Source organism: Myotis nattereri, assembly GCF_964212035.1.
Source record: "Myotis nattereri genome assembly, chromosome: 8".
NCBI lineage: Eukaryota > Metazoa > Chordata > Mammalia > Chiroptera > Vespertilionidae > Myotis > Myotis nattereri.
This window is the reverse complement of record NC_138083.1, coordinates 86,569,064-86,584,868: the sequence shown is the minus strand read 5'-3', so window position 1 is coordinate 86,584,868 and position 15,805 is coordinate 86,569,064. Positions and strand designations below refer to the sequence as shown.

Sequence of the window (15,805 nt, the reverse complement as noted above, 5' to 3'; positions counted from 1 at the left end):
AGCATCTCAGCTCTTAGTGTGTTGTTATCAATATTTCAAAAAAGTTCTTTGTGCTTTAATACTAACTTAATGTGCTAAAAATGTACAATTCCGCAGAAGCAAAAGTCTAACTTCTATCTTAAAACATTAATCAAAAAACTGAGTTCATTACCAATTTTCCTACCATTGAATGAAAAAAAAAATATTCACTGAATCTGGAAAATATTAGGTTATGAAAAAATCTCCTTTAAAACTTTGCAATTTACTTTGTACACAATGCACCACTACCCCAATCCCAATCTCAGTGGAAATTTCACTACTCAGCTTCCATTGAGCCTGAACTCCATCCCCTCATTCTTAGATCACATCTAATATGTTTCCAAGACCTGCCCTCAAATCTCACCACCCATCTTCATTTCTGAATCCCTTGTGATATCACTTTAGCAGCAGCTTTTGGTCAAGTCTTTGAAGGATTACTGCCACACGTTCTACCATATCTTCCTTTATTCCACTTATCTTCTTTACATGTGTTACTTGTAACTCGTCCTCCTTCAACCCTTCCTTTGCCCTATGATCATGTTAAACAGAATGTGTGCAGTTAAGTTACTCAGAAAAGTCTTTATTTCTCTTTCCTCTATGGTTTTCTCATAAATGCTCTTTTATTCCTGATGTATATACATCTCTTGGCCTAGCTACCACTTGTTCTCCAAGACTGACACACTGGTGTTTTTATCTTATGTGTCATAATGGCATTGTGTGCGTTAGTCTTTCATAGCACAGTCCGTGCTGCTTTGTCTATGTCCCCCTCTAGACAATAGCTGTCTAAGGGCAGTCTTCCAACTTTGTCTTCCTAGCAATCAGCATCATGCCAAGTATATAAGATCCACTTAAAAGTTTTTGAATAAAGTATTTATTTATTCAGTGAATAAACCAAAATTGCTGTTGAAAGACAGCATTTCAAAACAGCTATTTGATTTTTAAAATCTTAATTCAATAGATCTCTATTACTGTGTAATATTAGACACCTGCTGTATAAAAGTGGCAACTTGAAATGTATGTCATATAACTTTGAATAAGTACAATAACATATATATCATTTAGAAGTAGATAACTGTCTATATACACATACATACAATTTGAATACTCTCTATATGAACTGTGGTAAAAATCAAGTGTTGTATATGCGACTTCTAATTAGCATTTATATGTCAAACTAAAGCAATATAGTCAACTTCCTCACTCAACATGGTACTTAAATGACCATGGAAGAATACATATTTTAAAGAGTGGTAACCATTCAGGTTCCACTTTAATGCTCCTAAATCATGTTAATAATATGACAGGTTTCTGTTTTAATGGACTCTATCATAATGGATTAAGTAAGTGTTAGAATAAAGAATGGGCAATATATGTATGTAATTTATCACTCCCTCAAATTGATACTTCCTTAAATTGGAAATTGGAAATTGATTCAGAAAAAAATAATCATGATCTTAAAAATGAGAGAACCATAAGTGGCAAGTAAGAGGAGCTGGGTGGAATCATTCAGTCACTCATTCTCTTACTCATTTTTGTACTTGTGGCTCTGTATATTTGACCTCTAAATCAACTTGCAAACTTAAGAATAAATGGACAAACATGCGTCCCTTCAGCAGCCCCTTTATGTGACCAATAGAAATGAGACAACCTTATTCAAGTATGACAGTAACATGTGTGTGTGGGTGTGAATGTGGTGTGTGTGTATTTATTACCTTTGCTCATAACTCCTTTTTGAAGTTAATATTATTCAAATAGAACTTGGAGAAAAGTTCTCATTAAATGTAATGAATTCAAAAATTTTCAGTTTCCTCTCAGGTAAGAAAAAAACAGACACCTCCAAAGTATACCAACATATTCTTGATTTAGCCAAATTAACAACATGAAATTTGGCTTTACATAAACCTCCATGGATTACAATGCAAACCTGCATTGATTTACAAAGTGAACAAATAAAGGTAAATGGTGATTTAATGATAATATCTCCATGCCTTTCAAAACTTTCCATTTCAGATTTAATATTTAATTAGTCCAACTATATGCCTTCATACCACAGGGAAATAACCTCTCAGTCATATTAAGATAGTCAAACATATTCTTGCCAATTTTCTATGTAGTGTACCTAAGCCTCCCATGTGATAGATTTAACAGATGCATTATTCAGGATATGTGAGTATAAATATTTAAAATTTGTACGTATATAATGGATACCTAAACAAATGCATGTATATTTTTGGAATAAATGCTAAATTTGCATCTTTCACTGCCTAGCAGATGGGAGGTAACAGTGTTGCTGATGGCCACTGACACATTTAAGTCAGTATTTCTGTGAATAATGGGGGAAAGATCACACAAAAGAATTTGAAGAGGTTTTAGATATGCCCTTATTAAAGAACCTGCGACTTTCATCAAATTGCCAGTTCACTTTTTAATATAAATCTTTATTGTTGAAAGTATTACATGTCCCTTTTTATTCTCCCATTGCCCTTTGCTCCCTCCCTGCAAGCCTTCACCACCATATTGTCTGTATCTATGGGCTATGCATATATGCATATGAGTTCATTGGTTGATCTCTTCCTCCCACCACTCTCCCCTGCCTCCCTGTTTGCTTTTGGGATGACAGGAGTGTGACCTTCCACACAGCTGAAGGATCTGTGATAACTACACACAGAGAGCAGAGACAAGGGCCAACATCAATACTTAGATAGAAGTCTATCATGGTTTCTCAAGTATGTGCCTTCCTGGTGATTCTCACAAGTCTAACTAAACCTTACAAGTGAGACTAAATGAGAAAGTAGTATTACATAGGTATTTAATAGTAGTAGTAATCGGAAGAGACAAGGTCCTAGAGAATAGCCAATCCAATCTCTGATTATTTTGGAGACGGGAATGAGCCTAGAGTTTTAGAGAGTTGCCAGAGAACAGAAAAAGAGATAAGAAGAGAGGAACAATTTTTCTCATCATAATATCAATCACTCTTCAGTGTAATTATGTATATGTCCATGCCACCCAGGACTCTAATAAGCCAGGTTCCATGTCAGTCTTAGTCATTATATATCCGTAGTACTTAGCACAATGCTTCTCAAAAACAAGTGGATGAATGGGTGAGTAAATACATGTTTAATGGTAACTTGGGGAAGATTCTTAACCTCATTAAGCATCACCTTCATGTTTAAAAAATGTTACTAGAGAAAAAATTTTAAAAATACATAAAAATGCTTAGCAATGGGCTTTGCTCAAAGAAACACTCATATATTTATGGAATGACTGAATGAATGAATGTAGCCAAATATAAGGAAAATATCTGTTTCTCTGGAAACTTCAGCTACAAGACATAGACAAATAGGAAAAGCTTTTGGCATACCTTCATCTAATGGATCAAAGAAGAAGTGAAAGAGAAAATATAAAACAAAACCCCAATACACAATAAGGAACTTAAAACAAATATATAAACAATTTGTTAAAGGAAAAATGGTTGTTTAGTCTACGCTAGAGTATAATCCTAGAGAGAATAAAGAACACTATAAGCCCAGTCAGCAGGGCTCAGTGGTTGAGCGTAGACCTATGAACCAGGAGGTCATGGTCTGATTCCCAATCAGACCACATGCCCGTGTTGTGGGCTCCATCCCACGTGCCGGGTGTGCAGGATTCTCTCATCATTGATGTTTCCATCTCCACTCCCTCTCCCTTCCTCTCTGAATTCATTAAGAATATATTTTTAAAAAAAGAGAGAGAGTACTGCAGTACCTGATAAAATCCTGACTTCGGCTTCATTTCCTGTCCTCGAGCTGGCTGGATTGCGGGCTGAGCACCGGTAGATCCCCGTGTCCCCAGGCTGAAGTCTGCTGATCTGCAGTGCGCCAGAGGGCAAGACCACCACCCGGGAGTCGCCCAGGCCCGGAGCCAGGTCCTGCTGGTTTTTCTGCCAGTGGATCGTGGGCATGGGCTCCCCAATGACTTCACACTTGAGTAACACCGTGTCTCCCATGAAGGCCGTGACAGACTCTGTCTGGGAGAGAAACCTCAGCGGTCCTGTGGGAAAAACCAAGAAGGAAGGGTACAGCTTTCAGAGGAGATGTGACAGTCACCAATAGAAATAATCGCATTTGTATTGTGTATAGAAAACTGTATTTTACAAAGTATTTTCTCATATTTCATCTCATTTGCTTTCTCATTTTACCACAGGATGTGCCTGGCACTACAACAGTTTCTGGGGCTAAAATCCGATAATGATGCGGCCATTAATCTCTAGAAGTTCACTGTTCTGCTGTTATGGGTTAATAAAAGAGCCTTGTGAAATAAACAGAGCAGACAAGATCATCCTCATTGTATACATTAGGAAATGGAGGCGCAGAAAAGTGAAATTCCATAAATAAATTCCCAGTGGTTACGTGGTAATACTGCAAATGAGACTTGCTTCTTTTTGATCCGGGTCCTGTGCTCATTCCATCATCCCACTTTGAACAAAGAACTCTTAAATATGGGATTATGATGAACTGGCCACATGGCATAACCTAGGGCAGCTTCAAGAAAAAAAATGGGCGATATTAACCACAGATTATAGTAACAGAGAACAAACTGTGATGGGCTAATGGCTTAAGGCAAATACGCATCCGTATTTGTCAGTTAGGGTTGTGGTGTAGAGAAAAAATGCTAAAGCTGGGGGGGTCAATGGGGAAAAACGGGGAACATATGTAATAATTTTTACAATAAAGAATTTAAAAAAAGAAAATGTAGTGGAAAGTGGAAAAAAATAAAAAAATAAACCAATCAACCGTCAGTCCCTGAGCACAAGCATTGCTAGAGAAGCCTCCTTGGTCATCGTGATGTTATAATGTGAAAGGGTAAATGATGCTGTAATCCTGCCCTCTGAAACCCCTTTTTTCAACAGATGGATAATTGTGACCCTAAAGCTTTGACCATAAGAACTATTTTTATAATTGCAAATAAACATTATTATATAGACTGTGCCATTACTGATAGATGAACTTTATTTTTAGAGTAACCTCAATTAAGTAATGCTAATTCATTGACTCATGTGCTAATCTTCACAATTATATTACAATATTTCTATTTTCATTTTAATCTTACTCAAAATTTTTTCATTGTATGTGCATTTCAGATAAAGTTTTATTCATATATCAATTTGGGGTTCACATTCAGTTTTGCTGATCATATTTTATGTAATTTTTATTTTATAGACTTATTTTAACTAACTCAAAATTTGCTAGGTTCAGGTTTAAATTTTATTTAGTCAATGTTTAGTCTATAATAAATTCCATTATATTCTATTTTAAATACTGTTGGTTTTATTTGGGATTTATTGATTTTCACAAACCTAACTTTCCCTACAATATGATGAATATTTTGCTGGAGTGAAAAGGGCAAAGGCAAAATGGTCTAGGGCAGTGATGGCGAACCTTTTGAGCATGGCGTGTCAGCATTTTGAAAACCCCTAACTTAACTCTGGTGCCGTGTCACATATAGAAATTTTTTGATATTTGCAACCATAGTAAAACAAAGACTCATGTTTTGACATTTATTTTATATATTTAAATGCCACTTAACAAAGAAAAATCAACCAAAAAATGAGTTTGCGTGTCACCTCTGACACGCATGTCATAGGTTCGCCATCACTGGTCTAGGTCAAGACATCATAATTTCATGTGGTCTCCATCCCTAACATATAATCTTGTAACTAAGGAAATGTAGTTGGGAATAATGTACTTATATATACAAGTTACATATTTTATACAACATCGGTAAGTTATGAAAATTTCTGAATACTTTTGCATATTCAGATGTATGGTCCTATATAAGTTATGCATGTTAGATAAAACTCTAAATATCTATTTTACATCTGAATGCTGGTGGCATTCAAAATGTTTATTTGCAAATTTCTAGAAATAGAATAAAACATAAAATGAAAGGGTAATTCAAAATGATACTCAACAATTGGTTCCTTTCTGTAAACTTCTCCTAGCTAAAGGAATCATACACGACACAAAATTGTGTATTAATATAATTAAACTTAATGATATTGATTATAAACTTAATTATAAACTTAATCAGATACTATTCTACATACTTATTCAATATTCATTCTATGCTGATTTCAGACCTTAATAAACAGGGGTCAGAAATGCCTATTTAAAATTTATCAATGTAATGTGTGAAAACTTCAAATAATTGATTATTTAACAGAGTGAGAAATTATGATTCTGTACCTTTTTCTTTTTGTCTGTATAAAGGAAACCCTGCACATCAAAAAGCAATTCTAAGTTTATGAGGCTCTATATGGCTAGAATTAATGCTCCCAATATTGTGCTGAATTGTAGCATTCACATCTCCCAATGTTGTACAAACCAGCAATAGTATTAAAAGGAGAAGAAGTTATAGGCTATCAAGTTAGTACTATATTTTCAAGGCATGAGTATGAGCACCCGGTAATGAACACTAAACTCACTGTAACTCATAAGAATGAAACGCAGTGTCGTCAGAAGAGTCATTTAATGCTCTAATGCAATGCGAACAATTCCTGTGCTTTATCCATAAGTAGATAAAGGTATAATTTTAACTAGATCCTCATGAAAAATAGTTACCTGCTCAACAAGAGCCTGCCTGTGTATGAGAATAGCCGGGTTCAGGCTCATTAGATCTCATCTGAACCCCTGTGATCACAGCACAAATGGTCTTCCTATCTCTACTCTTTTCTTACCCTAATCCATTCAAACAACGTCAAAAAATCAGTGTTCCTACATCACCCAAGTTATTGTTTCACTCAGGAAATTCTGATGCTCCAAAACATTTTTAGTATTGTCTTATACCCTTAATTCTGGTACCCAAGAATCTAGCACAATGTACCATCTTGGCTCATCTCTATAACTCTTGCAAAATAATTCTCCAACCTAGTGGACCATCCTATGCCCTAAACATGACTTCCCCTTGACTTAATTCTCATGATACTTCCTCCAAAGAGGTATACCCTCTCTCCTAATATATCTACCTATCAAAACTGTAGTCATTCTTGAGATACTGAGTCAAAAAATGACCATTTCCCTAGGCTTGCTACTAGAGATCATCTCTCAACCCTTTGAATGTCTATGTCACTCACAGATAGCATGACAGAGTTGAGTGTATAAATAAAAGTCCAATAACTATTTATATGTTTATATGTGTGTATTTTTTGGTATTTTATGTACACAGAGTATATCAAATATCTACTAAAAGAAAGAAATACTTCAATATTTACCGAGGTTCGATGTGACTCTAAATATTTAAATCGAGCATTGCAGACATGCAAATGTTGATAATTATGTTTGAATACGTCTCCTCGCTCTCCAGCATATTTTGTGGCGTTTGGGGATGCACATGCCTAGGTGCCAGATTACTTGGGGTCACTTCCCCGCTTTACCATTTAACCAGCTGGGTGACTATGCTCAAGGCCTCGGTGTTATCTTTTCCTCTAGTCTAAATCATTTAGCAACAGCCTCATGTAATCCCCACAACAGCTCTTTCAGTTACTGCCTTCACATCACAGATGGGACTCCAATGGGAGCAAAACTGATCCAAAGGTTTACATTCTGCATGAATGTTTAAGGAAGTAAGCTTCGGGACTGAATTATTACACTTCCTGAAACACCTTATTTCCCCAACCTAAGAGAGGATATCTCAAGAGGAATTTCTTTTATATATCAGTACCTCCCCACTCCTGCTCCAAGTATATCAGCACAGCACTGGGTAAAAACGGTTATTTAATAAGTACTTTATCTCTAGATTGTCTTATAGGCAAGCTTCAGCCTGTAGTACTGTACTATTAAAAAATAGCACACAAACATGTTTTTAGTGCTTTCATGGAGGTCTTTATATTATTCATTTCAGAGAGGAAGGGAGAGGAAGAGAGAAATAGAAACACCAATGATGAGAGAATCATTGATGAGTTGCCTCCTGGACAACCCCCACTGGGGTTCGAGCCTGTAACCTGGGAATGTGCCCTGACCATGAATCCATGAATCAAACCATGATCTCCTGGTTCATAGGTGAATGCTCAACCACTTAGCAACACCAGCCAGGCATGGAAGTCTTTCACTGTTGACCTTGTCAAAGGCTGTTTTTAAGAATGACTTGTATTCAAGGTCTCTGCCCTCACACTAGCCTGGCCCAGGATGCTATGCCTGCTTCAGATTTGGAAATACCTGGACTTGCTGGAAGCATCCCATGTAAACCAGCTTACAGTTTACACACTATCTGCACAGCCAGGGATTAATGAGGATCAGGATCAGTTCAGGAGCCATTCACATCAAAGAGCATGCGGTTTTACATATGGGAAAGTCAGACACACATTGCAGCTCCGTTTATCCCCTGTCCTAGAAATGATAAACACAAGATACTTGTAATTCAAATTTTATAAGTGACTAATAGTCAGTCAAAGTCTAAGCTTCAGCCTCAGGTTTTATTGATGCCAACTCTCCCGATTATAGTTGTATAGTAAGCATTAGGCGCTCTGAGAAGGCGATATATAGCCATAATGAGCGTGTCATAAAGAAATGGGTCTCACCCTGTTTATTTTGATTTCTGTAAGAGATCCTTCAGTTATTCTCCAGTACTGATTTGAACTCTAAACGGATTCATATATTAGTGTCTATTTATATATGTTATTTTTGTTAAATGTTGCTCAAGGCTTGTTAAACAGCTATAAGCACAATTATTTTTCTAGAACATTTACTAGGAGAGAGAATATTTTATTTTCAGCTCTTCAATAACAAAGTGCTTGAATACCTGGGATTTAATAGTGCCAACACAGTATTGAAACCCTCCCTTCCTCGGAGACACGTCCACAGACATAGACAGAACCAATTTTTCCTATATATCTCCTTTGTTGCACTTATTTCAATTGTAATCAATTAACTAGAAAATTAATTTGCTAGCCATCATCCCAGCTAATCTATAAATTTCACAAAAACAGGGCTGGGTCTATTTTATTCTGTACTGTGAATTATATATATGGCACATAATTCTCCATCAAGTACATGTTGGGTGAAAAAATGTATTACTGGTAAATTAACTAGTTTAGGAAAATATCCCAGACCCTAAACAATGGGGGTTCTAGGAAAGATAGCCACAGGTAGGGAGGAAGAAAGAGAGGGAGAAAACAGGGATTTCTTCATGAAAAGTAAAGCAAACAGCTGAGGCTACATAAATGGCAACCCATCAAGCCTTTCATTTGAAAAGCAATGGCATGGAGAGGAAACCTATGCCTAATGCATCCATGACAATTTTATCTACGCCCATAAATTTAAACTGTGGACCAGGGATGTACATGCAGAATGAGATTTCCCCATCCTCCCTTCAAATCACTGTCCCCAGGAACAAAGTTATCAGCGTCTCAGAGGCAGCCCCCCCCGCCCCCCCCAATCTGGGACAGCCTGGGGACAGGCCGCAGCCATCCATTGGGTTCTGGCCAATGCGTATTTCCTCAGGAGCAAGGGACAACCACACTGTTGGCTGTCCCTAGGGCAGTGGAAATGTTAATGACAAAAGCAGCCAACATTTTTCATTTGGGATTTTCCTTTGTGATGCTAAACAAATGGGGCAAAAAATCACCATGGCAATGAATGAAAGCTGCTAAGTCTGCAAGGACAGCCAATGTGTTAGAATTAAAATCATGAGAACAATAGTCTCCCTCCACCCATGCACCCATGTACCACACGGACTAGGAGAAATCTTCCCATCGGATCCTGATGGTGGGAAAGTTTGACTATCCTCAACATGCACTCTGCTCTCTGAGTCACTTAATTCGAAACTATTTTGCTTTTTAAGCAGAAGTGGAAGTAAAGCATTTCACAGCCCAGGTTTACGCCAAGACTCTCCGCCTCCAGGGAGACCTCTCCTCCACCCACACACTCAAATGGGGGCCTATCCCTTCATTGAAATTCTAATCTGGAAATGGCACATTCTTCTGCTTTGCCCTCTAGCCTCTTTGCCAGACTATCAGGATCCTCATCTCCTCCTATGGAAGGTCTAATTATTAAGGAATTAAAATTCATTTAATAAAAGGAGACTTATCAATTGGGGGACAGGCTCTGGGGTTGGAAACACGCCTGGCTTCTACACATTCAGCAACTGGTGAGATTTTACAGCAACTGCCCCAGGGGAGCTGCTGTTAATGCCTTGTTTGCTCCAAATGAAAGCCTGAGAGCTGTGTCCCTTCCAAGTCAGACCTTGTTTACCCACCTCCCATTTTCAATTCTCAAATTAGCCCCAGGAAAGAGAATAGAGCTAATCAAAGAGAAGTTCTCTAGATCTGGTGCCTCTTCGTAGCCAGAAGACCAATAAAGGATTCTGGGAATTCATTATAAGCACATTTCTGTCTCTATGTCCCTCTGAGAGTTACCATTTCCATTCTCTATTATTGAAAGGTTTTGTTTGAATTTTAGCTTTTTAATTTTCATGGGAAAATCACAGACTCCTAGGTGGTTGGCTGAAGAGCAGTGGCTCAGAAGTGGTGAGGCAAAACACATCTAGTACGTGTGCCTGGGGGTGGGGGGGTAGCCACACTGGTCCAGTGTGTGAGCTTGGAAGAACCATCATATGGCCAATTAATTGAACATCAAAAGGATGTCATAGAAGAAGTGTGGCAGGAGGAGGAAAAGTGCACATTACACAGTCCGTCTGTCTAACTCTGCAAGATTAGGGGCACTAGGAACACACAATGAACTCCTCTCATAAGCAAAAACAAACAAAAAAAATGTCAGGAAGATATGTCATCAGCTGAGTCTTACTTAGAGTCGTCTTTGGGGTTTGTCCAATCTAAATGCTATAACGAACTGGTACTCTCCCAGATTCTTGAAGACTGATTATACCTATGACTTGGAACCAAGTGATCATTTTGGGACCCCCATAATCTCTGGGTGACCAAGAGCCAGTTTAAATGCTGGTCTGTCACAACCTCACCAAGTAGCCTCGCTAGATTTTTGGTCTTCAAGTCCATGGAGTAATTCAAGATTCTCCAAATCATCCTTTTTGATAATAGCCTCCGGGCCTCTGGTAGCCTACATGGTGGGGAAGCACTGAGCAATCTCTACAACTGCTTTTTTCTACCACCTGAGAGAGCCTGGGAGTTCTCTAATTTGATCAGACGACCTGTGTGCTTTGACGACACAAGTTCTACAGCTCCATGAGGGCAGCGTGCGCATGGCATCGTAGGGAATTCACATCCAGCATGTTTCCTGAATGAATCATGTCAAAGACCCACTAACAGGGAAGCCCATATCCCGGACACTTAGCAGGAGATTATCCTATTGGTTTCAACGGTCATTAAAACAAGAATCTATTGGGTTAAGATTGTTTCAAACCTTTAATTTAGCATATTATCCAAAAGGTTACATTATATTCTACCTGTCAATGTTTAAACTAAGTGCCAGCTTTTCTTATTACCCAGTAACACTGAATGAATACAGACAGAGGTTGGCAAATGTAGGTTTACAGTTGGGAGGATAAGACACGTGTTTATTCTTCTATTATTTGTTAATTATTGTATCATGTATGCGTATTGCAACTGTAAACCTACTTTTACCCAGCCTATATTGGGCACTGTGTAAGGCAGAGTATAGATGGATGAAGTCTAGCCTTTGCATTGCAGTAAAGGGCACTACTGAAGTTCTCTCGCAACATTTTTTACTCTCAGTTTGTTCCAAGGACCAACATCCTCTAAAAATGAATGACTTTTTTTCTGTAGTAAATATGCACTGAGTCCTATATTTAGAATTGGTAGACAGAGACCAAAGGAAGGAGAAACCTAAATGGAATACAGTTTCAATAGAAGGAGGCAGCAGAGAGAGTAGTGTCAGCTGAAAACCTGTATTTCAGTATATAACTGATTAAACTCAATTTGATAATAGCCAAGAGCCACATCAAATATAGCAAAAGAATTCTGTTTTTTTCCTCTCAGAATTTTAGTTTCTATTTCCTCCCCCATGAAATCAATCTGTAATATGAGAATCAAGAAATCCCAGCAGAAATAATATCTTTGATTAAAGACTTCTGGTGAATCTATTTAATTTTAATTTGGATTTGGAAGTTCCTACTGGGAGAAAATTGAAGCTAATAAAACACATTTGCATGCTATGCACTCGCACAATAAAAACGAAACACCAAAATATTTCTGCTTAACTGTTGAACTTGTGTGATTTTTGTATTCTCTTTTTATTTTATTTTTTTTAATATTTTATTGACTTTTTACAGAGAGAAAGGGAGAGGGATAGAGAGTTAGAAACATTGATGAGAGAGAAACATCGGTGAGCTGTCTCCTGCACACCCTCTACTGGGGATGTGCCTGCAACCAAGGTAAATGCCCTTGACCGGAATCAAACCCGAGAACTTTCAATCCACAGGCCAATGCCCCATCCACTGAGCCAAACCAACCAGGGCATGTATTCTCTCTTTTTAGATAAATCTTGATAAAATCAAAACTTTTTAAAGAATTATGAAAATATGGGTTAGCTTGACCCAGAGTAAGCAAATATACCTGACATAATGAGGTATGTATGAGGAAAAACATTGTTTGGCCTCGAAGATCATAGTTTGGTAAGGGTTTCACACTCACCTGGCTCAATGTCCACCACAAGAGTCTGAACTAATCATTTATTCCAACTGATGTTTTTGTGTACTTGGTCCCTAGGCATTATTTTGCTGTAGAAGAATGTCAGTAAATTGGAGAAGAGTAAAGCATCCTTCATGAACATTCTTTAGTTGCGGGATCCTTCTCCTGGCCCAATTGTATTGTCTGATACTTGAACTAAGGAGGAAGAAGGAAAAGGACATGCCTGGGCAGTCAGAGATAAAACTCCCCGTGGTGCTAAGGGAGCCAGGTGTGTGTTACAGGTGTACGTAGTTCGAAGTGAAATATTCCTTTAGAGTAGCTTTAAGCCTCAATATCAGAGTTCTTATACACTTTTTATAAAAGCACAGACAAAACGACTTCCAAGTTTATGATCTTATGACCTATGAATGTAAAAAGAAGTCTTAAAGTATGGAGAAGTAGTTCTTAAGAAGAAGCATGGCTCCATCGCTAGAATATAAGCTTTGAAGAGCAGTGTTTGACTATAGTTGTGCATATATAACTCTACATACACACATATACCTACATACATATACAAATACACATACCTCTCTTTCCAGTGAATTTATGTATGCATAACACACATCTACCTCACATATATCTTTGCAGAGATATATAGTTAACTATTGAATTTGGGCAAAGCAATCATATTATCATAGTGCATTGTTCTTTGTTGCTAAAGAGTCATTTTATCTTAAATAACTCAAATAATTAACAGGAGATTTTCACCGGTATTATATATATATATGTGGTTTCCCTTTATAAAACATAACACCTTTCCTACACGTCCTTTCCACTATACTTTTCAAGTTACCAGAGAATTTAGATCTAAAAAAATAAGCTGATTCCAGTTCCATCATTTAGAGAAATGGTTAATAGTCTTATAAATCATAAGCTTGTCCAGAATACAGAACTTTAATATGATTCAGACTCATCAGACAAGATGCCTTATTATTCACACCAAGCTGAACTGCTAATTTTCAGAGACAAATGCACCTGTGGAGAAAGAAATCATATCTTTAAATTGCATTATCCGCTGACAAGACCACATACTGTTTGTCCTGGTTCTTAATACAGAAACCAGAGGGTGTAAATCCCTTCATCTTTCTGTCAGCACTTCCGGCCAGGGTGTTAATGGCCTACAGCCAGGAAGTTGTATAGGCTTCCAGCCAATCAGCAAGGAGACCATTTAATGGGCTTTTCAAACAGGAAGCACAATTCAGGGAGGTGGGGGAGCTCAGTGCTAATGCATTTAGATGGAAACATCTTTTAAATCTCCAATTAAAACAAGGGACAAGCAATCTTAATCCTTTGTGACATAGAGTGGGGAGAAGAGACTCACTTCATTTATTAAGGGAAAGGCTAATTTTACTGATGGCAACTACATTATCAGCATCTCAGTAGATTTCTTTTCAGAGACTAAACCCAGTCTGCCCCTGCCAAGATGAAAGTACTCTGAGTTTCTCCAGAGAGAAGCATTAGACAGGTCTCCTGCTTGTTAAAACCAACACATCCAAGGGAAGACGGTTTTGTCTGGTACACAGGCTGTGAACTGTCTAATTCGGAGACAAATTGACCACATTAATGACGACCAGTAACAGTTGGCTAAGCTAGACCGTGAGGCTGTGGAAATTCACCTTTTGAAATGCTTTGGGGAAAAGGGTGTCATAAAATTGAGATAAACTACTGTTTTAAATATCTTGGAAAAGATATTATTTGGTATCCTCAAGGGTTGGATTATTAGAGCAATAAAGATTATATAAATTGTAAGCAATTTATTCAAACATGTTAATGAATGGGTGGGGAAGTGATCATTGTGGACAAGATCTAAAAATAGAAGTTTATGCAATTGTGTCTTTAAGTCTTAATTGCATAGTATTAAAACTCTGAACATCCTTTCTTTGCCTTTTGCTTGTATTAACTCTTTGCAGCTAAAATGACACATATAGAAAAAACATAATATTAAGTATTAAGCAGCACAAAAGGTAGAAAATAACATGCTTGACTCTCCATTTCTACAAAGATAGACTAATGCTAGCTTTAAAAAAGAAGCCACGGAGACATTTTTCTAAAACGTTAGGAGAAGAGATGGTAAAAGCCTAGATGGATGAACCTGCTGAATTAGGCCGACAAGTTGCAGAGTGAGAGCAGGATTTAGATAAAAGCACAAGTAATCTACAACGTCTTAATTGGAGATAAAATTTAGACTCAGTGTTGCAACACCTGCTAGGAGCTCCTGTCTGATTCAAAATCTTGCTGTTCTTTCATTTAATCTGGGCAGATCTCACACACTTACCATGGCCACTCTGTTTCTATCTAGGCCTGCTCAGATTGCACTAGAATAATGGTATTAGGACACCAGAACATTTGGAAGCAAAAAGTCTGTGGCACGGGTCAGCAAACTATAAATCTGTGGGCTAAATTTGGCCTATCATCTGTTTTTGTAGGTCCCGCAAGCTAAGAACAGTTGAACAAAATAAAGACATATATATATATATATATATATATATATATATATATATATATATATAATGAAATGTGAAAATTATATGCAACTCAAATAGCAGTATCCATAAAACAAAGTTTAATTGGGACATAGACACACCTCTTTGTTTACTGATTGTCTATGGCTGTTTCCAAGCTACCAGGACAGTTGCATAGTTGTGGCAGAGACTATATGGATTGCAAATGTGGAAATATTTACTATCTGGTCCTTTAGAGAAGTTTGGTTCCTTGTCTATGGTAGAGTTGACTCAGGAGTTCTAGATTAACCTGTCCATTTCATGTACATTTCAGTCAATGTGGTTGGAAGAATCACGTACCTACCTGGCATACCTGAGCTCTATGATCTATTGCACAAAAATAATCACTTTGTACCTTAACGTTTCATGTAGGCAGGGCCCCAGAGGGTGCTTGCTCACTTCAAATGGAACTTTTATGAAAAGAAGTAAAAGGAAAAGAAGCAAAGGTTTATGAGACAGTTTTCTTCTACTTTCTTTTAGGTCCAATTTGATTTCTACAGCAACTTAGATAGTAACAAGTGATAGAGTATTTGTTAGAGCAAAAATTGTGGAATCCCCAGAACCTAGTATTAGAGAACCTTAAGCAAAGGAGACCTTTCAGTACCCTTATCTCCAAATTGCAATCAATGCAATTTTTCAGGTTTTCTTC

General features: G+C 37.5%; 1 protein-coding gene across 1 annotated transcript in view; it reads right to left on the bottom strand.

Annotated features, from left to right (window-relative positions):
* DCC (DCC netrin 1 receptor) overlaps positions 1–15,805 on the bottom strand; it is a gene marked incomplete at both ends in the record, with an annotated part of 936,944 nt that overhangs the window by 473,941 nt on the left and 447,198 nt on the right. The window contains one exon of the mRNA XM_081097320.1: positions 3,763–4,047. Within this exon, the coding sequence (XP_080953446.1) occupies positions 3,763–4,047 (285 nt within the window). The remainder of the gene's footprint in view (positions 1–3,762; positions 4,048–15,805) is intronic.